The 21,528-nt window shown below is 53.6% G+C and overlaps 1 protein-coding gene across 7 annotated transcripts in view; it reads left to right on the forward strand.

Moving 5' to 3' along the window:
• The window catches only part of OTOF (otoferlin), a 115,373-nt gene that overhangs the window by 34,644 nt on the left and 59,201 nt on the right, over nucleotides 1–21,528 (forward strand). For 6 of the 7 annotated variants that reach the window (XM_065055469.1, XM_065055472.1, XM_065055466.1 and 3 more), the window contains exons 4-5: nucleotides 3,651–3,750; nucleotides 10,026–10,237. In XM_065055469.1, the coding sequence (XP_064911541.1) occupies nucleotides 3,651–3,750; nucleotides 10,026–10,237 (312 nt within the window). Of the gene's footprint in view, nucleotides 1–3,650; nucleotides 3,751–10,025; nucleotides 10,238–13,458; nucleotides 13,542–21,528 lie in introns of those variants that run through there. The other variant, XM_065055473.1, reaches the window with a different exon arrangement.

Consider the following 21,528-nt stretch of genomic DNA (forward strand, 5'->3'; position numbering starts at 1 on the left):
ATGAATTATGGAACACTTGGAAATGAAAGGCTATGTAGACAAGTGCTGAATATTTCATTCCCTTTTGCTTGGCTCTTGCCTGCCAGGGCAAGTGTGTCCAATGGGTGTGAGGAAGGAGCGGGTGATCCAAGCCCAACGCTGATCCGTCTTCCCAAAAAATCCACACTCTTGCAGATGAGCTGGGCTGAGGTCTGTGAGCAGAGCTGGGGGCGACAGGGGGTCTGGAGCATCTTTGTGCTGAGGAGACTGGGAGAGCTGGGGCTGTTGAGCTGGAGAAGAGAAGCTGAGAGGGATGTGATCAATGGATCAATAGCTCAGGGTGGGTGTCAGAGGATGGACCAGACTCTGTTCAGTGGTGCCCAGCGCCAGGGTGAGGGGCAACGGGCACAGACTGAAACACAGGAGGCTCCATGTGAACATGAGCAGAAACTTGTTTGCTGGAAGGTGCCAGAGCCTGGCCCAGGCTGCCCAGAGCGGGTGTGGAGTCTCCTGCTCTGAGACATTCAAACCCCCTGGACCCACCTGTGTGATCTGCTCTGTGACCCTGTGTTAGCAGGGCTGGGGCTGGGGGATCTACTGAGGTCCCTGAAACCCCAACCAGACTGGGATACTGTGAATGCACGAGCACCCAAATCAGGCTGAAAGTGTTGCAAAGATGTGCTAAGAGGATGGTGAAAGGACCTCCATCTCACCATCTTCAGGAGATGGGAACATCTGCTCTTTGCCTGTCACCTTCCAGATACTGCAGCTGGGGAAAAGCTGCCACAGGGTGGGACTGGCTCTGACATCCCAGCTTCTGTCTGCTCCCGTGGAGCAACAGCCTGCGATTCTGAGCCCTCACGGGCAGCGTGGGCTTTCGACTGGAGCTCAGCTGGGGAGAGCATCACCGTGCTGGAGATGGACGTGATGCTGCTCCATCCTCTGGGCTTCTCTTGAGTGACCCTGTCCCAGACAGAGGCAGCACCGCAGCAGGTCACAAGAGCAGGAGGTGTCTGACAAGTCTTTTTGGGGGGTCAGGAGGGTCTCCCGGCTCTGCTGCAGCTGGGACACGTGCTCTCCTGATGGGTCCCTGTGCCTGGGACATCCCCATCTCATGCGGAGATGTCGCCTGACTCGGGGGTTCTCCATCAGCCCCAGCTCCCCCATGCCACGGCCACGCTCCAGAGCAAGCACAGGAGGGCTGTGCATGAAATGCCTCTTGGAGATGTTCGCACTCTCATTCCTGTTTGGTTTTTGTTTGTTTGTTTGTTTGTTTGTTTGTTTGTTTTTTCCCCACTCTTTTTGCTATTTGCTGTGACAGGACCAGATCCAGATGCTCTCAGGTAGAATCATAGAACATGTTGGGTTGGAAGGGACCTTCAAAGCTCATCCTCCCTCAGCCTGAGGTACTGAAGTGGAAGGAGGGCTGAAGTCTCATGTAAATCAGGTTTTCTAGAGCATTAAATTGGTCAGTAAAGTCCAGTTATCTGTGTGAACCTGGTGCACACACTCCTGGTGTCAGACACAAGTTTGGTTTATGGCAGGTGAGCTTTGAAGACTCTCTGTATACTCATAGCCCACTGCAAAACCAGGTGAAAACTTGGCTGTTCCTGGGTCCCACGGGTGTCACACCGTGTCCTTCAGCAACATGCCTGGCCTGGCAACCATGGCGCTTCCTGAGGGTGATTCTGGAAACCAGAGTTGCTGGCAGGGAGCCTGAGCCCGGGGCAAGTTCTCTGGAGATCCAGCTGGTTCCAGCTCAGTTTGCATTTCCCATCACAGCAGTGGGGACTTGCTTTGTGTCTGAGAGGTGTTTCCACCTACAGACACATCTGCCATTGCTGTGTGCATGCAGGAAACTTTCGTGCCTTCCTGAGGTCACTCTGGGGCAATCTGGTGAGACAAAGGTCCCTGAGTCTTTCTTGAAGCACCTCGAATCCTGGGTCAGTTCTGGGTCCCTCACGCCAAGAAAGGCCTTGAGGTGCTGGAGCGAGTGAAGAGAAGGGACCGGAGCTGGTGAGGGGCTGGAGCACAAGTGTGATGGAGCGGCTGAGGGACCTGGGGGGTTCAGCTGGAGAACAGGAGCTGAGGGGAGACCTTCTGATCTCTGAACTGCCTGAAAGGAGCTTGGAGCCAGGGGGGTCGGGCTCTGCTCCCCAGGAACAAGCGCCAGGAGCAGAGGAAACGGCCTCAAGTTGCCCAGGGGAGGTTGAGGTTGGATGTGGGAACAATTTCTTCCCCAAAGGGCTGTGGGGCATTGGAACAGGCTGCCCAGGGCAGTGCTGGAGTCACCAGCCCTGGAGGGCTGGACAGACGGACATGACGTTCTCAGGACACGGGGCAGTGCTGGGCTGGGTTATGGTTGGACTTGCAGATCTCGAGGGGCTTTCCAACCAAAATGATTCTCTCATTCCAATATCCCACCTCACAGCATGGGGAGTTCTTGTCTCCCTCTCTGAAATCATGTCTCTATAAATCAGCATCACAGTAAGCGATGCCTTAATGTTTGCACAGAACGAGTTTGATCAGCAGCAGCTTTTCGCTGGCCCAGTTGGCAGAGCAGTGCTGACGTGGTCCTGGTGTGCCGTGTAATGGCTTCTCTGTCACCTGGGGTCACAGCGCTAGAGGTGACATCCAAGGCAGGTGTTGTAAGGCAGCTCTGCATTCACTGTTTCAGGGCTTTTTCTCAGGCTGGGAAGGTCCCTCTGGTGCAACAGCAGAACATGAAGAACATAAAGCCACAGCTCCTTGACAGGCTGGCAAATAAGTAATGACTTTTATTAGAGAGCGCCAGGCTTCTGCACGATCTGTGGTAACTATTTGGACCTGTAATTTAACAAATGTGACTGATTTTAGTGCGCACGGGGCTGCACTCCCTGGCTGCAAGAGCAGGAGGCTGCAGCGAGCTCGGGCAAGAGCCACTAAAACCAGTTAGATCATAGAATCATAGAATCATTTTAGTTGGAAGAGACCCTCAAGATCATGAGCAGGGACATCTGCACCAGCTCAGGTTGCTCAGAGCCCCGTCCAGCCTGGCCTGGGATGTCTCCAGGGATGGTTCAGCCACCACCTCTCTGGCCAACCTGGGCCAGGCTCTCACCACCCTCAGCACAAACAATTTCTGCATCATGTCCGGCCTGAATCTCCCTCCTTTAGTTTAAAACCATCACCCCTTGTCCTGTCACAACAGGCCCTGCTCAAAGGATCCATTCTTTTCAGTGCTGATGACAGCAGGACCTCCCCATCCATGGTCCTGACCATGTCCTGGTGCAGGTGGGTGAGGGACATTCCCCTGGTTCATGCCATGTTGGATTTACTAGTGCAGACAGAACTGCAGACGTTCATGGTGGAGGAGACCAGTCTGGGGTCCGTTAGTTGCATCCCAGTAATTCAAGGGTGCCGTCCCAAAGTCTCTTTCCCTCCTTGTCCCAGCAGTGTTACCTTGAAGTGGCTTCTCTCCTGGCTTCTCCTTTGCTCACCATCTCAACTGGTGGAGCTCCTGGCCACGCTCTGATCCTGCATCTCGTGTCTGTCGTCTCCTCCTGTGGCAAATGGGAAGCAAAACCAAGCTCTGGTGATTTGGCCAGCAAAGAAAGCCCTTTCCCGTTAAAAGTGAGCGGTGATGGGCCCTCAGCACAGCTCGCCTGATGTTTCTTCTCTTTGCTCTGTAGGCTCATTGGCACTTTCCGGATGGTCCTGCAGAAGGTGGTGGAGGAAGGGCAGGTAGAGGTGACGGACACGCTCATAGACGACAACAATTCAGCCATTCAGGTGGGTCACAAGGAACAAGCAGCTGCTGCTGCCCTTTGGTCGCTGGTCCATCCGTCCGTATTTCTGCTGCTGCTGTGGGAACACAGAATTCCCTGTTACATACCTGAATCCCCAAATCCTCAACCTTTCCTTCATCCCTCTGTCCATCCATCTTGCTCTGAAGGACAAGGGCTGTCCTGAGGGTGCAGAGCAAAGGCCGGTTGCTCCCCACGCCGTGACCAGCGTGGGACGGGGCAGAGCAGGGAGGGATCAGGTTTAATCCGCACACGGACAGGGTGCAAATGCTCTTGCACAGCTCAGAAATAGCCTGAGAATGTCCTGTGGCAGCTCAGAGCCCAGCGTGGTCCTCAGCTCCTGGCAAGGATACTGAGCAGCTGCTTGGACCGCAGTCCCATGCTGGGCTTGGCTCCCAGTGCTCCCAGTGCTCTCCTGCACCTGAGCAACCCTATGCTGGCTCTTCCCCGGCCACTGGTGTGTCAGATTTAACCCACACCAGTAGTGCTGGGTGTTTGAAATGCTCGACATTTACAGCATTTGATCTCAATGCTGCTTTTATCTGAGCCCTGGAGCACATGAGCAATACCTGGTGCAGCAGCTCGCCCGGCGTCCTGCTCTTCATACCCCTCTGGGTAAATCAGGATAAAAACTGCCAGCGGGTGGGGGTCTGCACCCCCAAACAGAGCCCCTGATGCTGAGGAAGAGGCTCGTTGTCCGCGGAGCAGCTGCTGTGCAACCCACTGCGTTTCCATCTGCTTAACGCACCCCTGGGAGCCGCGTCCGTGGAGACTGAGTTTATAACGCACGTGGACATACAGCTCCTTCTGATCTTTCTGGCTGTCAAAACACTGGTGTTTTCACTGAAAAAACAGAAACTCAGGCTCTCCCCTCCCCCTGCTATTTATTCCTTTACAGGCGGCTTCCTGCACTCAGCATAAAGGAAAAATGCAATTGTGTGTGACCCTCTGTGCTGACAACGAGCAATTAGCAGTGAAAAGAGGAGTGGTTTCATTAGGAAGAGACAGGAGGTGACTTCTGTGAGGGAATGAAAGCAGTAAAAGTACAAGGAATACAGTGCTGAGGAGGGAGAAAAGAAATGGAGGGGATGCAGACCTGGGGTGCAACAATATTATCAGGAAAATAGCTCCTGCTGTTCTCTTGGGTTATCGGACTGAGAAGGTGCCTGATTAAAGTCCCTGGGACCCTCCAAAGGAAGAAGATCCCCTGTTATTAAGACCCTTCAGTGCCACAAGGGGGGACAGAAAAATCAATGGATGGAAATGAAATACATGCAACTTCTTGATGGTGAGAATGATGAAATTTTTAGAAGGAACTAACGCAGGACTGAGGAGGTACCTGCCCTGCCTGGCGCCTTGCAGCCTGCCCGGGAGCTTGGAGTAGTCGTGTAGTAAGTCAAGGCAAATGTTTTGCTACCCGTCGCCTCTTTATAAGCCATTTGTTCCTATCTGGAGGAACCTGGAGGAGAAATGACCTTCCCCAGCCCATGTCCAACGTGCTGGACAAGCTGTGCTCGTCACCGGCCCTCTGAGGACCTCATGTCCCCGTCTCCTCTGTGTCACGGCAGCTCTGCTGGAGTTGGTTTAGTTGGTATCCACAGAGTGCTCTGGAAAACAGAATTACTGAGCGTTGTCTGTTGGGGCAGCCTAGGCAAGGCAGGTATTACAGGGGTTCGGATCTCCCATGGATAAGACCATAAATCCCCCTGTGTTCTGCACGCTGCGAGCCATATGGATCACATGCACAAATCCTGCATTTCTAGTGCTTGATGTGGGCAGAAATGCCAAATCCCTCGATTTCTCCGCATTTCTGGGGCATCATCTTAGCCCCAGGTCACCCGTGTTCAAACCAGAGCTGGGAGGTGAGGGTACACGTTTGCATTTTGGGCTTTCAGAAAGGTTTCGGGTCCCTTCTCCCATGCACCATCCACCGCAACTTCACGGGCACAGCGACAACTCTGCTTCATAAATTCTATCTCCAAACCACTCACTCGCTGCCTTTGCTCCAGCACGAGGATAAATTTGGACTGAAGGAGCCTTGAGAAAAGAGAATCCAGACGGTGACATCTGGGACATTTTGCATGGGGCAATGTTAGTGGAAATATAATTGTGGGCTATCTCCTGATGGGCAGCAGCGTCAACCCTCCTGGAGATGTGACCCGCTTTCTCCTGGACTCAAAAGATGCTGATTGTTTAGTGGGCACAGGAGCGGGCCATGGCCAGTGAGGGCTGTTGCAGGAGGAGAAATGATCAGAATGAAAAATGATCAGACATGTGGAGGAGGCAGAGGTGGGCAGGCAGGGAAACCACTGCCTGGCAGATGAGGTGGGACAACCGGCCAACTGCACTGCTCTTCCTTTGAGCTGCATGGAAAAAGATTTTGCTTAGAATCATCAAATCGTTTTGATTGGAAAAGCCCCTCAAGATCATTGAGTTGAACCATTCCCCCAGCCCTGTCCCTGCCCCATGTCCTGAGAACCTCATGTCCGTCTGTCCAGCCCTCCAGGGCTGGTGACTCCAGCACTGCCCTGGGCAGCCTGTTCCAATGCCCCACAGCCCTTTGGGGAAGAAATTGTTCCCACACCCAACCTCAACCTCCCCTGGGCAACCTGAGGCCGTTTCCTCTGCTCCCGGCGCTTGTTCCTGGGGAGCAGAGCCCGACCCCCCTGGCTCCAAGCTCCTTTCAGGCAGTTCAGAGATCAGAAGGTCTCCCCTCAGCTCCTGTTCTCCAGCTGAACCCCCCAGGTCCCTCAGCCGCTCCATCACACTTGTGCTCCAGCCCCTCACCAGCTCCGGTCCCTTCTCTCCACTCGCTCCAGCACCTCAAGGCCTTTCTTGGCGTGAGGGACCCAGAACTGCCCCAGGATTGGCGGTTTGGCCTCCCCAGGTCCCAGCACAGGGACGGTCACTGCCCTGGGCCTGCTGGCCACAGCAGTGCTGGGACCAGCCAGGGTGCTGTGGCCTCTTGGCCACCTGGGCACATGCTGGCTCATGTTCAGCTGTGGTAAATGAACGTTTCCAAGCATAATTTGATCTTTCTGTAATCAAACACAAAGGAAGGGTTGGAAATTGTTTTCTGGGCTGGCTGTAGAACATCACCAGCAGCTCCAGCCAGCCCTGATCTCTTGACCTGCCTCAGCAAAGGGATTAAAAGAGCCAGGAACTGTAAAGCCAGGAGGGACATGACAATCATGTCACTGGGCTCCTACAAGAGAGGGGCTGGGACATCTCAGAATTTGTTGTTATCTCCTGTGGTGAAAAAACAAGCAAACAAAAATACCCCCAACACCCCCCACCAGCAAAAAAGCCAATTAAATGATTTTGACAGCGCAATCCACCAGCCCTGCATTGAACCATTCCACCCCTTCATTTTCTTTGCTTTGAAAAACAAGGGGTTTGTTTCCAGAGTGAATTTCTCTTGGTTTCAGCTCACACCTACTAATTTTCCTTTGCACAAGTCATGATTTTATTCAGCCCAAACCGAACTCTTTCAGTTCATTACAGCCACAATGCTTAATTTATTTTGAAGGATTTTTAAACCTTTAAATATAGTTTAAAGGTGAGATTTCAAGATCAAATGTTTCACGACAGAGTTGAGGCGGTTTGAGAAAAATGTGAAAACTTGCTGTTTCCCCATGGACCTCTGTCTGTCCTCTGCATTTGCCTTTTTAAACGACCCGAACCAGCTTGGTGGGGTCAGCACAGCGTGGCAAATCGTTCTGATTGACTCCAGTTTGTATGTTGCTGCACAAAGAGAAGAAACAGTCTAAACCTTCCACAAAGCTCATGGTTTGAGTCAGCCCTTGGCTGGCGTTTGCTGAGTAAACAGCACCTTTCCAGGCCACATGTTGTGTTTTCCAGCCCTCCGTGGTCCCGCTGACAAGCTGCGGTTGGAGCAGGTCAGGATGCTGCTCCCCTCTATACACATACATGAACAAGAGGAAGATTTGGTGATAAACCTCCCCACTCGCTCTTTGACAACCTTTTTGTTCTGTCCTCGTGTCCAGAAACAATTGCCTTTGCATATTAAATAACTTATAATTTCTCAGTGGAAGCCAAGTGGAGGCTGTTTCTGTTTTGCTTTGATCTGGTTTTTGGTTCTGCTTTGATCTTTGTAGCAGCTGTTTGCCTTTCAAAAGAGTTACGTTTCTTAGCAGAGGTATTTTTCCGGCTGTTTTGCCCAAGGCGGTGGTTTTAGAAGGGCTTTGGACTTCAGGGCTAAGGTAGGGCCAGTGGCTTTTTGCAGCAAGATGAACTCACAGCTTTGATTTGTAATTAGATACAGAGAATGATTTTTCAGGGAATTTGATGCAGTACCCTGGTGCAATCTTGGGTGGGTAAGTGGAGCACGACCATATAGAAGAGTGAGAGGACCTTCTCTTGGTTCGTTCAGAAGAGGCTTGAGATGAAGCTTGGCCAGACCCAGTGGCAGGTCCCTCCTGTCCCCATGACCCAGCCAGGCTGGTCATGGCGAGGCAGAGACACCCCCTCCCCAAACCAGGGTCTACCCAAACCTCCCCAGGGACGCCCATCACTGGGCAAACCCTGCCCGGGGTTGGGCCAGGTAGGAGCAAGGCACCAAGTATAGAATCGCAGAATCATTTTGCTTGGAAAAGACCCTCAAGATCATTGAGTTGAACCGTTCCCCCAGCCCTGTCCCTGCCCCATGTCCTGAGAACCTCATGTCTGTCTGTCCAACCCTCCAGGGCTGGTGACTCCAGCACTGCCCTGGGCAGCCTGTTCCAATGCCCGACAGCCCTTTGGGGAAGAAATTGTTCCCACATCCAACCTCAAATTCCCCTGGGCAACTTGAGGCCATAGAATAATTTTGATTGGAAAAGACCTTTAAGATCATCAAGTCTGATTGTTAGCCCCACATTGCTGAGTCCACTTCTGAACCACATCCCTAAGAACGTCATCCATCAGTGGGGTTTGGCAGCCCAGCACTTCACAGCAGGGCACAAATTCTTCACAAGGTGATGCACTGCAGAGGAAAACCCACCAACATGATGCGGCTTCATCTGCTCATGGTGCCTTCAGCTGCTTGAAGGGTTTGTCTGCTGGTTGAGGCTTTTGGTGTCTCTTTTTGGTGTCTGTAGGTCGAGAGAGGTTCTCCTGCCCCTCTGCTCTGCCCTGGGGAGACCACACCTGGAATCTTGTGTCCAGTTGTGGCCCCTCAGTTCCAGCAGGACAGGGAACTGCTGGAGAGAGTCCAGCGCAGCCACCAAGATGCTGAAGGGAGTGGAGCATCTCCCGTGTGAGGAAAGGCTGAGGGAGCTGGGGCTCTGGAGCTGGACAAGAGGACACTGAGGCGGGACTCATTCATGGGGATCAATATGGAAAGGGGGAGTGTCAGGAGGATGGAGCCAGGCTCTTCTGGTGACAACCAGGGACAGGACAAGGGGCAATGGGTGCAAACTGGAACACAGGAGGTTCCACTGCAAGAGGAGAAGCAACTTGTTGGGGGTGAGGGTGGCAGAGCCTGGCCCAGGCTGCCCAGGGAGGTTGTGGAGTCTCCTTCTGTGCAGACATTCCAACCCGCCTGGACACCTTCCTGTGTAACCTCATCTGGGTGTTCCTGCTCCATGGGGGGATTGCACTGGATGAGCTTTCCAGGGCCCCTCAACCCCTGACATTCTGGGATTGTTGTGTGTGGTGTAGCTGGTCTGGGATGCACCAGCAACTCCAAGTGAATCCCTGAGCAGGAGAAAGGCTGCAGCACCGTGCCAGGTCAGACACAATCACAGAATCCCAGCCTGGTTGGGGTTGAAGGGACCTCTGGAGAGTTCCCCCAATCCAATCCACCTGCTCACACAGGGTCACAGAGCAGATCATGTGGGGTCACCAGAGCAGATCACACAGGGTCACCAGAGCAGATCACACAGGGTCACAGAGCAGATCACACGGGGTCACCAGAGCAGATCACACAGGTGGGTCCAGGGGGTTTGAATGTCTCAGAGGAGACTCCACACCCGCTCTGGGCAGCCTGGGCCAGGCTCTGGCACCTCCCAGCAAACAAGCTTCTGCTCATGTTCACATGGAGCCTCCTGTGTTTCAGTCTCTGCCTGTTGCCCCTCATCCTGGCATTGGGCACCTCCTGAAGCCAAAGACCTGCTCTCCAGCTGTCTCTTGCATAAGGAAAGAAGAGACTTTGGGGTCAATAAAGCTCAGAGATCAAACCAGCTCTTCCTGCCTTCCAGATTTTGCAGGACCTTCCTTCCTCCCTTTGGTGGCTGATTGTGTCTTCCTTGTGTGTTGCAGACCAGCATCTCCATAGAGATCAGGTACCAGGCTCTGGACGGGACCGTGGGCGCGTGGAATGACAAGGAGTTCCTGGAGACCCCCAGTGTCCACTCAGAGGGGGACGGCAGGTACCCCTTAGAGACAGACAGCCTCCTCTCTGGCCACCGGCAAGGCTCAGACATCTCTCCGGGCAAATCCAACCAGCAGTCCACGGAGAGGAGCTTCAGAAGGTAATGTGGGGCTGATCACTTGGAGATGTGTGAGGGCAGCGGGCTTGGGGAGGGCTTGGCTTGTCACAAAAGGACAGCGTTGCCCCAGGGCTCTTCTAAGGTGGGTCACATCTCCTGGCTGTCAGAAGAGCCATTAGCACAGCTCGAGGTGAGGTTGGGCTGTCAGTGTCCAACCCCGGTGCCAGCAGGTCCTCCACACCTGCAATGCACTCAGTTGAACCTCCCAGGAAGTGCTGAGGTTTGTAGCATGATGCAAATGTAATTAACTATAGATTCGGAGAGGATTAAGGGTCTGGTTTTTGGTCAGGACTTGTATTGGATGGGATTAGAGCCACATGGGGAGTAGAGCCATGTGTGGGGTGTAGAGCCACGTGTGTGGTCTTGCATCTAGATGGAGCTTGTGGTGACCCCAGAACTGAGCTGCAAGCGTGCTGAGGGGCGAGTGCATGTTGGCCAAAGAACCACACCAGTGTGGTGCTTCTGGGGTGGAAGGTGACAGTGCCACTAACCTGTGTCCCTGTGCTGGGGACATCATGAGTGCGCACATCCCATGTCCCTGTGCTGGGGACATTCTGAGTGTGCACATCCCATGTTGACATGGTAGAGGCTGGGACGCCATGGCAGGAGGAGGGGACGAACCCTTGCTCCTCCCTTGCAGCATTAACGCTCAGACAGACAAGCATGAGGCTTCTCTGAGATATTTCCATGGCAGCATGTCAGGACCTCTGCACCTCACCAGCCTTGACTGAAATCCTGTCCCGAAGGCAGCACCTGGACCAGAGCCCTGTTGGGGTTACCTGAGGGACCCATCACCCTGTGGTGGCAGGTGGGGACACCTCCAGTTCTTCTGAGGGATGCTGCTACCAGCTTTATATTAATTTAACAGTCCTTAGCATCACCCTTGTGTCTTCCTAAGCTCATGGGACCTGACACTGGAAGAAGACAAGCTCAGGGACCGTATCCTGCTGTTCTCTGACCCAGAGCTGCTGTAACCAGTTGCAAACCCTCCTGGTGACTGGGACGGGTGGAGAGGGCTCAGGACTGGGGACGCTGCAGTTGGCTGTCCATGGGATGACGTGCAAGCTGGGACCAGTTCTGCCACAAGCTGTAGCTTTTGAGGCCTCGGTGGGAGGAATGACCCCTTCACCACCTCATATATAACCATGAGGCCAAGGTGTGCATGGGCACTGAGTGATGCTGGGCCAGATCCAGCCCAGCCCATCATGGATACTCTCAACCCCGTGCTCAAATCCCCACCCAGCTCACCAGACAATAGAGTTTTGCAAGTGTAAAACCACTTGTCTGTAAATATATTGGGCTCCCGGGCTGCTAAGCCAGATTTTCAAGCAGGTTTACATAGTTTATGCAGTTGTGTTGTCCACAATAGTGACTTTTTTTCTTTCCACTCCAGTAGTTCTTCAACTCATTGGCTTCTTTCAGTTGGCAGAGTGGAAACATCAAAGTCCTGAAGTTGCTAAAAGTCTCGTGGAAAGAGATAAACTGGTGGAGAAGAGTGACTGTGAGTGGGACAGGCAGAGTCCCCAGGTCACCCCCGCTCTCCTGGGGTGAGCACAGCCCTTGTTCAAGGGCTACAGTCCCAAAGGTGTCCCCAAATCCACAGGGGATCCCAGCCGGAGCTGTGATTCCAAACACGCTCCTCGGAATCGGCTGCTTTTCACGCAGCATTTACAGGGCAGGCGCTGCCGCAGCCATACATCCCTCCATGGGGTTATGCAACTGTGTTCTTCAGCAGCGTTTGCTTTCTGCCTGCGTTTAGCACTTCATTGTGGCCATATAAGGGCAAAATTTCTCTTTCCCCATGGTGTGGAATTGAGGGAAGATATTTCCAGCCCCTCGCATTGCTCTTAGGCAGTTAATTAACTGTGTGAATTGGGCTGAAACCTGTGAATTTTCAAATTGCAAGTGCAGTTTGGTTTCCTGGCTCAGCGGACCGCGATGCTGCTGAGCAGGGAAGATGCTGAAGGATTTAAGGAGGAGCAGAGCCCAGCACAGCCCGGCTTGCAGAGTGGCTTTCAGTCTGTCTGTCCACCCCATATGCTGGGAAATCATTTGGAGACGCGGGCAGCAGGATGCGCACGTGGCTTTGCTGTCGCTGGCGATGCCGTTAATGGCGCGCGGCTGATGCAGCGCTTGCAGCAGGCGGGCGGATGAATGGAGGCTCCGGATGAGGTTTCCAGCGATGTAAAGTAAATCTATAAAGCTCAGCTCAGCTGGAGGTTGAGCACAGATGTGTTTAGCCTGGAAGATCCCAGCTGGGTGTGCAGTTTGCTGAGCTCTCCTGCCCGGGTGCATGTTGTGGCTGCTGAGCTGTGCTGGAGCAGAAGGACTGTTTGAGTTAGTTTGTACATCACTGGTGAAAAATCCTTCCTGTTGGAGACATGAAATAATGCAACAGTTTATAAGCAGGCAGCGGGGCTGTGGGGAGGTTGAATACCACTGTGGTGTCCGCATGTTACTGTGATCCTTGCACTGCATTTTTCCACAGGTCAGCAGCTCTTGGCATGTGGGTGAGTGGCTCCTGGTGGTCACAGTTGGGTGAAAGTCCCTTGATATTTGCCTTCAGTGTCTCCTTCAGATCCCTGATGCTTTAAAAAATAAAATCCCTTTGTACACAGGACTTTTCCACCACTGTTTCAAAGGAGGAGAAAGAGGAGAGTCCCTTAGCCAAAAAAACAGGCATGCAAGTCCTACTGTCCCAGGCTTAACTTTGCATGTAGACAATGGCCTCAAGTTGCACCAGGGGAGGTTGAGGTTGGATGTGGGAACAATTTCTTCCCCAAAGGGCTGTGGGGCATTGGAACAGGCTGCCCAGGGCAGTGCTGGAGTCACCAGCCCTGGAGGGCTGGACAGACGGACATGAGGCTCTCAGGACATGGGGCAGTGGTGAACTTGCCGGTGTGAGGTTAACAGTTGGATTTGGTGACCTTAAAGGTCTTTACCAACCAAAATGACCCCGTGATTCTGTGAATTGCACTAAAACAGGTTTCACCTGCTGCTTTTGTCCCAAGGAGCTTCCCCAGGTCCTCTGCTTTGGAGCCTTGTCCCCCAGGAGGTCATTTGAGCTCAGGGGCTGTCAGGCTTGGCTGGATCTTGCTGCCCTGCCAGCCCCAAGGGACCTGCTCATTAATGTCACCACCGCGTCTGTTCCAAACACTGACGGAAAGGGCTGATGTTTTCTGTGTCACCGCCCTGGCAGGATGGAAGAGGACGAGATGTATTACCACAGTGAAGACGAACTTTTGGGAGAGGGGGACACCCTTAGCCAGGGATCCCTCAACACAAGGTAGGGAGCTGGTCAGCACCCACTCTTGCTGTGCCTGTGGGGTTTGCAGTGCTGTGTTGCTCCTGCCCTGTCCCTTTGGATGGCCCACAAGCGTCACCCCTGGATTTCCATTTCTTGGCCGCAGGAGAGCTGGTGGGGAGAAGAAATGGAGCGGCTGGAAAAGCATCCTTGGAAAGGATGCTCAGGAGGGGTGCTGGGATCCAGGATGGAGGAGGGGCTGGGGTACCACGTCACCTTTGAGGTCCTCATGCTTCTCCAGGTCCCACCACACACCAGGCACAGTTGTCCCCAGCGCCAGCTCGGCCGTGTCCAGCTCCTGTCGATGTGCTGGGGACCCCAGTGCTGTTTGCGGTGGCTGATCTTGCGGTGCGGGGCTGTGTGTCCTTCCCACCCCGTGCCAGGAAGAGCTTGAGGAGCAACTGCACAAAAGAGTTCAGGCAAAACCCAGGGACCAACCCGATGAGTTGGGAGCAGCTCAGCCAAAGGAAGGAGCATTTTTGGAGGGGATTCTCAACTCGTGTGGGTCCAGCGATGGCAGGAAGCTCATGGGGATGGTTTTTCCTACACACGGCTCTTCTGGGGAGCTCATTTCTCACAGCATCTCCCCACACAGCCTGTTGCCGGGTGCCTCAAGCTTCACTAGCATGAAGATATTGACTCTGTGTCATGGGAATTGACGGCCACATCTGTACTGGTGAACACCTCTGTTGAGTCTCATTAATCAGACAGTGCCAGGCCAAGCACCTGAAGTGTCCGCAATGTTAGTAAATTATTAGGACGGTCTCTGAGAAGGTTTTGACTGCCTGTCCCTGACCCAAATGATCCCCGCTCAGGGTTGGGGGGTACAACAGTCCCAGAGAGCACATTAGGGGTTGCCCATCCAAACCCGTCTTTGGGTTGGAAGCATTAGCATGGGTGTGATGCATGCCAGGGAGTTTGGCTTCAAAGGCAGGGTGTGTGGCATTGAAATTGTAATTTCATAGTGCACAGGAGGCTGTAGCACACACCCCATGAGCAGAACACCCCAGAACAACAGCTGTTCCTGCACGTGCCCCGGGCGGTAGCTGCATCTGGGGTGTCTGGGTGCCTGGAGATGGAGGGACAGTCAAAGAGCCCTGACAAGGCTGCTGGATGCCTGGGGTCCCCAAATGCTCAGATGCCACTTGGGCCAAGCCCAGATGCGGGAGATGACACACCATGCGTTGAATGGGACATCGAGAGAGCAGCGCCCAGGAGAAAGACTTGGGGTGCTGGGGGTGAGAGATTGGCTAAAAAAACACCCGTGTCCTGGGCTGCGTCCCCAGCAGTGTGAGCAGCAGGTTTGGGGGGGATCCTGCCCCTCTGATCCTGTAGTGACAGGACAAGGGTGATGGTTTTAAACTAAAGGAGGGAGATTCAGGCCGGACATGATGCAGAAATTGTTTGTGCTGAGGGTGGTGAGAGCCTGGCCCAGGTTGGCCAGAGAGGTGGTGGCTGAACCATCCCTGGAGACACCCCAGGCCAGGCTGGACGGGGCTCTGAGCACCCTGAGCTGGTGCAGATGTCCCTGCTCATGGCAGGGGGGACTGGGGGAGATTTAACGGTCCCTTCAACCCAAACCATCCTGTGATTCTGTGATCCTGTGGTTCTATGATTGCTGTGCAATGCCTTCAGCTTCCCGTGGTACCACTGCTCAGTTTGGGGACTGAGATGGGACAGCCCTGCTGTGCCACACCAGCCGTTGGGCCTGGCCATGCTGTGCAAGTCCAGTTCAAAGCCAAGTCTAGCTCCTGCTTCGCCTTCAAGGTTTGGGTCAAGTTGGGAATGAACTGCTTATCATTTTGGCATAGGACAGCCACAAATTCAATGTCTGTGAGGGGCAGTGAGATGAGCTGTAAGGACAAGGGGAGAGAAACCCCAGGTGGGACTGGGAGGGGGTTCAGCTCCCAGCCCTGGAGATGCTTAAGTACAAGCTGGATAAATATCTGAGGAATGGCTTGGGGTGAGCTGATCCCCCTTGGGAGAGAAGTTGGACTTGAAATCTTCTTGGCAGCTGCTTTGCCTGTAATCCCGTGTGTTTGTTCCCATCCTCTGTGTCCCCCTGGGGGGGCTTTGAGTCTGAATGAAGGTAGTAGAAAGGTCACCCCAGATTTCCACGGGCTCTCTGTCATTGTCCTCTCCATCACAAAGCTGTTTACCTCCTCCCCTGGCTCATTAGGGACGTTATTGTGTTATTCCCTTTCCTGAGGGGATGGAAAAAGGGAGGGAGAAACAAACAGACCTTGAAATGGGAAAAGCAGCAGCAACAACAAGGAATAATATATAAAGAGCGCGGGGCTTGCCAAGCACTTCTCAGCCATTCGCTTGCAGCCTGATCGAGGTGCCGGCAATGCTGGCGAGACGCGTGTCGGAAACTAGTGCTGGCAGTGGGGTTATAGCAGAATTATTTGCAGCCAGGATGAGTCCCCGTGTTCCAAGATCCAACCTCACCCTCCCCTGGGCAACTTGAGGCCGTTTCCTCTGCTCCTGGCGCTTGTTCCTGGGGAGCAGAGCCCGACCCCCCTGGCTCCAAGCTCCTTTCAGGCAGTTCAGAGATCAGAAGGTCTCCCCTCAGCTCCTGTTCTCCAGCTGAACCCCCATGTCCCTCAGCCGCTCCATCACACTTGTGCTCCAGCCCCTCACCAGCTCCGTTCCCTTCTCTCCACTCACTCCAGCACCTCAAGGCCATTCTTGTAGAAGATATTTGGGATGTCACAGCACTGAGCTGTGGGAAAGGGATACTTCATTTCCCTTCTCTTTGTCACTCTGGGCTTTATCTCCCTTAGCAAAGTGAGACCCACAAGCCCTGAGCTCAGCCTGCACTCGGCAGCAGGAACAGATCCCTAAGGGATGGTAACTCACTCCCCATGCAGGATTCCTGGCAAGAAAGTGCAGATGCGAAGCTCCTTTTGCAATTTTTTCCTCCATGACAAGGAAAAGTGTCCCTCCCTGCTAATGACTGGGGCAGAGAGAAAGAGCACGTTGAGAAATAAGGCTGCAGTCGATAGAGCTGCGGGAAGCAGCGCGGTGGAGGCTGCTGCCTCGCTGGGAATACTCTCCTTAAAACAGCCATACTGGATTGGGCTGCCCAGAGTGGGTGTGGAGTCTCCTGCTCTGAGACACTCAAACCCACCTGGACCCACCTGTGTGATCTGCCCTGGTGACCCTGCGTGATCTGCCCTGGTGACCCTGTGTGATCTGCCCTGGTGACCCTGCGTGAGCAGGTGGGTTGGACAGGGTGATCTCCAACCAGTCTGTGACATGTGGGAATGACTCAAAGCTGCACCAGGGGAGCTTTAGACTGGACATTAGGAAGCATCTCTTCACTTGAGAGGGTGGTCGAACCCTTGAACAGGCTCCCGTAGAAGTGGTTGATGCTCCATGGCTGTCAGTGCTTAAGAGGTGTTTGCATGATGCCCTTAACAACATGATTCAGCTTTTGGTCAGCCCTGAAGTGGTCAGATGGTTGTAATAGTTGATTGTTGTAGGTCCCTCCCAACTGAAATATTCTATATTCTATTATATTGCTTTCCATTCAGTTCTGTTCTATTCTACAGATGCTTTAAAGAAGCTTGGAGCCAGGGGGGGTCGGGCTCTGCTCCCCAGGAACAAGCGCCAGGAGCAGAGGAAACGGCCTCAAGTTGCCCAGGGGAGGTTGAGGTTGGATGTGGGAACAATTTCTTCCCCAAAGGGCTGTGGGGCATTGGAACAGGCTGCCCAGGGCAGTGCTGGAGTCACCAGCCCTGGAGGGCTGGACAGACGGACAGGAGGTTCTCAGGACATGGGGCAGTGCCAGGGCTGGGTTATGGTTGGACTCCATGATCTTGAGGGGCTCTTCCAACCAAAATGATTCTATGATTCCATTCCATTCTGCCTTTGCCTGCCTGGGACCAAGGGCTCTGTCTGCAGAGCAGAACGAGAGCTGGACCTTCATGACCTGCTCCAGGACGCCTGGGCAGCGCCACCCTTGCTTGGTCTGGCTGGGCAACTAGTGAGGATGTGAAGAAAAGGTTGGAGAGAGGGAGATTCCAGCAGTTGAGGCGGGTTTTTCAGGGATGATGGGGCTGGATCCATCCACACGAGCTTGCGCAGGAAGGGAAAGATGCAGAAAATATTGGCGCGACACCTCCCAGGGCCAACCCCCAAACCAAATCTGCTTTGGGATCAATCCCCAGATGGATTGCAGCAGCTCTGGAGGCGTTAATGGCATTTTAGCACTGTCTGTGTTTCAGCTGAGCTCCCCTGGTGCCAGGAGGGTTTTGCACAGGAGGACACAATGCCCAAGAAATGTCGGAGGAATTGAGCAAATCCGAGCCTGGCTTGGGCTGCGGCAAACCTGCACCGGAGTTTAACGTGAATCAAACGGGGAAAAAGGAAAAAAGAGAAGATGTTTCATATTCAGGTGTTTGGAAAGAATCGAAGAGCACTTTGATGTGAACCATCCTCTTAATTCAGAAAAAAGTACTTGTTCTTCATATAGAATCAATCAAGATTGGGTGAGGGCAGGACGTTCCGAGGGAAAAAGAGCTGATAATTCGTCTTATGTCCTTCCAGGCAGCCTGGCACAGGGTACAGCACCGACCCAGTGAGCCTTTTCCAGCCTAGACTGCTTCTGAGCAAACTCACCCCCAGCAGAAGGGAGGAGGAGAATTGGGATGTTGGGGCGAAGGGGACCAGTCCCTTCCACACTTGACCGGTCCCCAGGCACCCAGATAACCACAGCAAACCGGTCTGGGCCATAGTGGAGCCTGCAGGCACAGCGGGGGGTGGCGGAGCAGGATCGGGCCCGTGTGGGGTGGTGGTGGGTTTGCAGACGTGCATGGAGTGCTTTGCTGTGCTGGTGTGTTCTGATGTTCTCCTCATACTGAAGCAAATCATCCTGGTGTGTTTAAATACTGACACAGTAGAAGAGCCCTTTGTTTTTATATCACAGAGGTTTTTTTCCTCTCTCTGTAAACGCCCCAGCCTTGGAGACGATGCAGAAGAAGATCAGCACGTTAGGTAAATACCCACCTCAGCCCTGAAGTCCTGTCCCTGCGGTGCTGAGACACCTTCCAAGCCTTGCTCTCCAGAGAGCGCTTCCTCAAAGCCAGGCTTAAATGTCAACACTTGGAGGCCCAGATCTGTCAGGTCTAGGTTTATGCATTTCACTGGGGCTGGTGTAAGAACCTGCTCACCCTGTGGAGCATCCATGTGAGGAAGGAAGCCTGAACACGGGGTGGCACCTTCCCATCTGTTGGCTCATTAGCGTGGTCCCTAATGAGGCTTTGGCTCAGTAGATGCCTGGGATGGTTTATGATAGACCAGGGACTATGATGATGTCTACAACTACCTGAGAGAAGGTCATAGCATGGAGGGTGTTGGTCTTTTCTCCCAAGGAACAGGTGACAGGAGCAGAGGAAACGGCCTCAAGTTGCGCCAGGGGAGGTTGAGGTTGGATGTGGGAACAATTTCTTCCCCAAAGGGCTGTGGGGCATTGGAACAGGCTGCCCAGGGCAGTGCTGGAGTCACCAGCCCTGGAGGGTTGGACAGATGGACATGAGGTTCTCAGGACATGGGGTAGTGCCTAGATGTAGGTTATGGTTGGACTCGATGATCTTGAGTATCTCTTCCAACCAAAACGATTCTATGATAGAGCAGGGACCACCCCCAGCAAGTTGCCTGGATGCAGTTTGTTGGGAGAATGGACTTTACCTGTGGGACACAAGCCCTGTTATGGCCAGAGAATGGGCCTTGGTCCATTTATTTACCAATAGAGATGTCTCTTTACATCCCCTCTATGGCCAGTATAGAGAATGGGGACCCCACGGGATGGCCACAATTTGTGTGGGACAGGGCTGTGCACGTCATGGCTCCCGACCAACGTGAAACTGAGATCCTGGGAAGCATCACCCGATAGCTGTTGACCTTGAAATATTCATGGGCAGGACAGAGCTCCACAGCCGAAAGCAATCTGGTCACGGTGAATTATTGATGGTGTCTTTTCTTGTGGGGACCTGGTCGATCCAAAATGTATCTGACTGGGTTCAACCCTCCACCTGCCACTGAGGATCCCCACGGGTCACTGGCTCCCGAGCTGGGGTTGTTGCCAAGCACTGGAATTGAACTTAGTGATGGAAATACCCCTGACAGGACTCTGGGAGCAGCAGAACTCCCTTCTTCTGGTCAACCTGGGCTGGTCAATGGTGCAAACATGTTTGCTTGGTACTATTGCTGCTCACAGTGGCTTTCCAGAGCTGCTGTGTCCATAAGAACGAGTGAGGTGCATCCCAGCACCATCTTCCATGGCCCCGGGAAGCTTAGCAAGGCTCTCGTGATGATCCCGATCTTCCCAGGTTGTCTCTATAGTCAAAGGAAAGAGGGATCTCCTAAGGGATGGTTACCCACATAGGACTGTGTGTCTCCATCCTTGGCTGGCATGGGAGACCGGTGTAGACACGTTCAGAACCTCCATGGCCAAGTAGATAAGGAGGGTCTGAAATTGCTACCTCAAGTGTGGCATTTGGGCACATATCTCAGGGATGTCCCACACCGGACCAGTGCCTCCATCAGCACAACTGGGCAAGTCTGGGGTCCTTTTCATCCTGAGCAAAGTGAAATCATCTCCTGAAGACAAGCAGCCCCTGTCAATTTTCTCCCATCCTTCTTGCAACCCTTCCAATGTACCATTCAATTGCTGGGTGCACACAGCTGAAGTCACCCCCGTCATCTGCCACAGCACCCTGGTACCACCGCCCCCCCTTGGCAGGGATGTCCCTACACCCACCAGGTCCCTGTGTCCCTTGCTGCTGTGAGTAGCCTGACACTGTGGTATTTTACATTATTTCTTTTCTCTCTCCGGTGCCTCTCTCAGGATTAAGTTTAACGATGGATACAAGTCAGTAGCAAGGTACTAAATGTCATCACTGGCGGGATCTCGGTTTTTTGGAGGTGGGGGTTGCCCTCATCCCAGCTCATCCCCGTCACCCATGTCCCGTGAATACGTGACTGTCCAGGCATAAACCAGCCCAGGATTTGGGATACAGGCCAGTCTGATTTACACTCCAAATCTTCCTTAATCCCAATTAATTCCCAGTTCTTGAGCCAGGAGAGCAGGGTGTGTGGTCCAGAGCTGGATGAAGCCAACGCTTCACGCACCAGCATCCCTGCAGGTGCAGGACAACAGACGTGAGCACATGAGCCCTGGTCTCCAGGAGCCTTCTGTGGGACCATCCACACCTGCAAACCTCCTCCGGGTCACGTCACAAAGGGGAGGCAGGTCCTGTGCATCCTCTACAGCCAAATCCCACAAACCAGGGTGATGATCGCGCTGTCTATAGGGCTAGTGGACTCCCAAGGGCACCATGATTAAGAATACATCTGCATAAATACATTTATCTGGCATGGGTGAGTCCAGGACAATGGTGCCAGCCCCAACCCATCCCAGTAAGTCTGATTTTCATTGCTGCTGCCTAGTATTTGGGGGGAGGTGGAGGGGATGGAGCAGAAACCCCCAGAAGAGCGCTGTGGGACCTGGGTGGTGGCAGAGCTGTGGGACAATGTCCCCTCAGTACCTGGCCACGCAGTGTTGGCCAAGGCTCTGATGTGCATTGCACTGAATGAACCTTCTCAGCACCAGCCCAGGAGGATCCTCCCAGGGGGTGGTGGCAGCCGTGAGCCCCTTCCCCATCCTGGCTGCTCCCCATGTGCCATTTTGGGGGGTATATCTGGGTGGGTTTGTTTCTTCCTCACATTCATCCTCCTGGCCGTGTCTCTTCCAAACAGCGAAGATCCTGAAGATCTCAGGTACTGGGCATGGTGTCCCCGCTTGGCTCAGCCCTTTGGGCATGGTGTGTGCATGCGTGTGGTGCTGGGTACTGAGCCCTGCATGGCATTTGGACCCAGGAGAAGGTCCTAACAACTTCCTGTCCTCTTCTTGTCAGGGGGTAGAGCTTTCCTTTGTTCCCCTTGTCCCAAAAGAGCAGGGCTT

The sequence above is a fragment of the Columba livia genome, chromosome 3 (genome assembly GCF_036013475.1).
Source record: "Columba livia isolate bColLiv1 breed racing homer chromosome 3, bColLiv1.pat.W.v2, whole genome shotgun sequence".
Lineage (NCBI taxonomy): Eukaryota > Metazoa > Chordata > Aves > Columbiformes > Columbidae > Columba > Columba livia.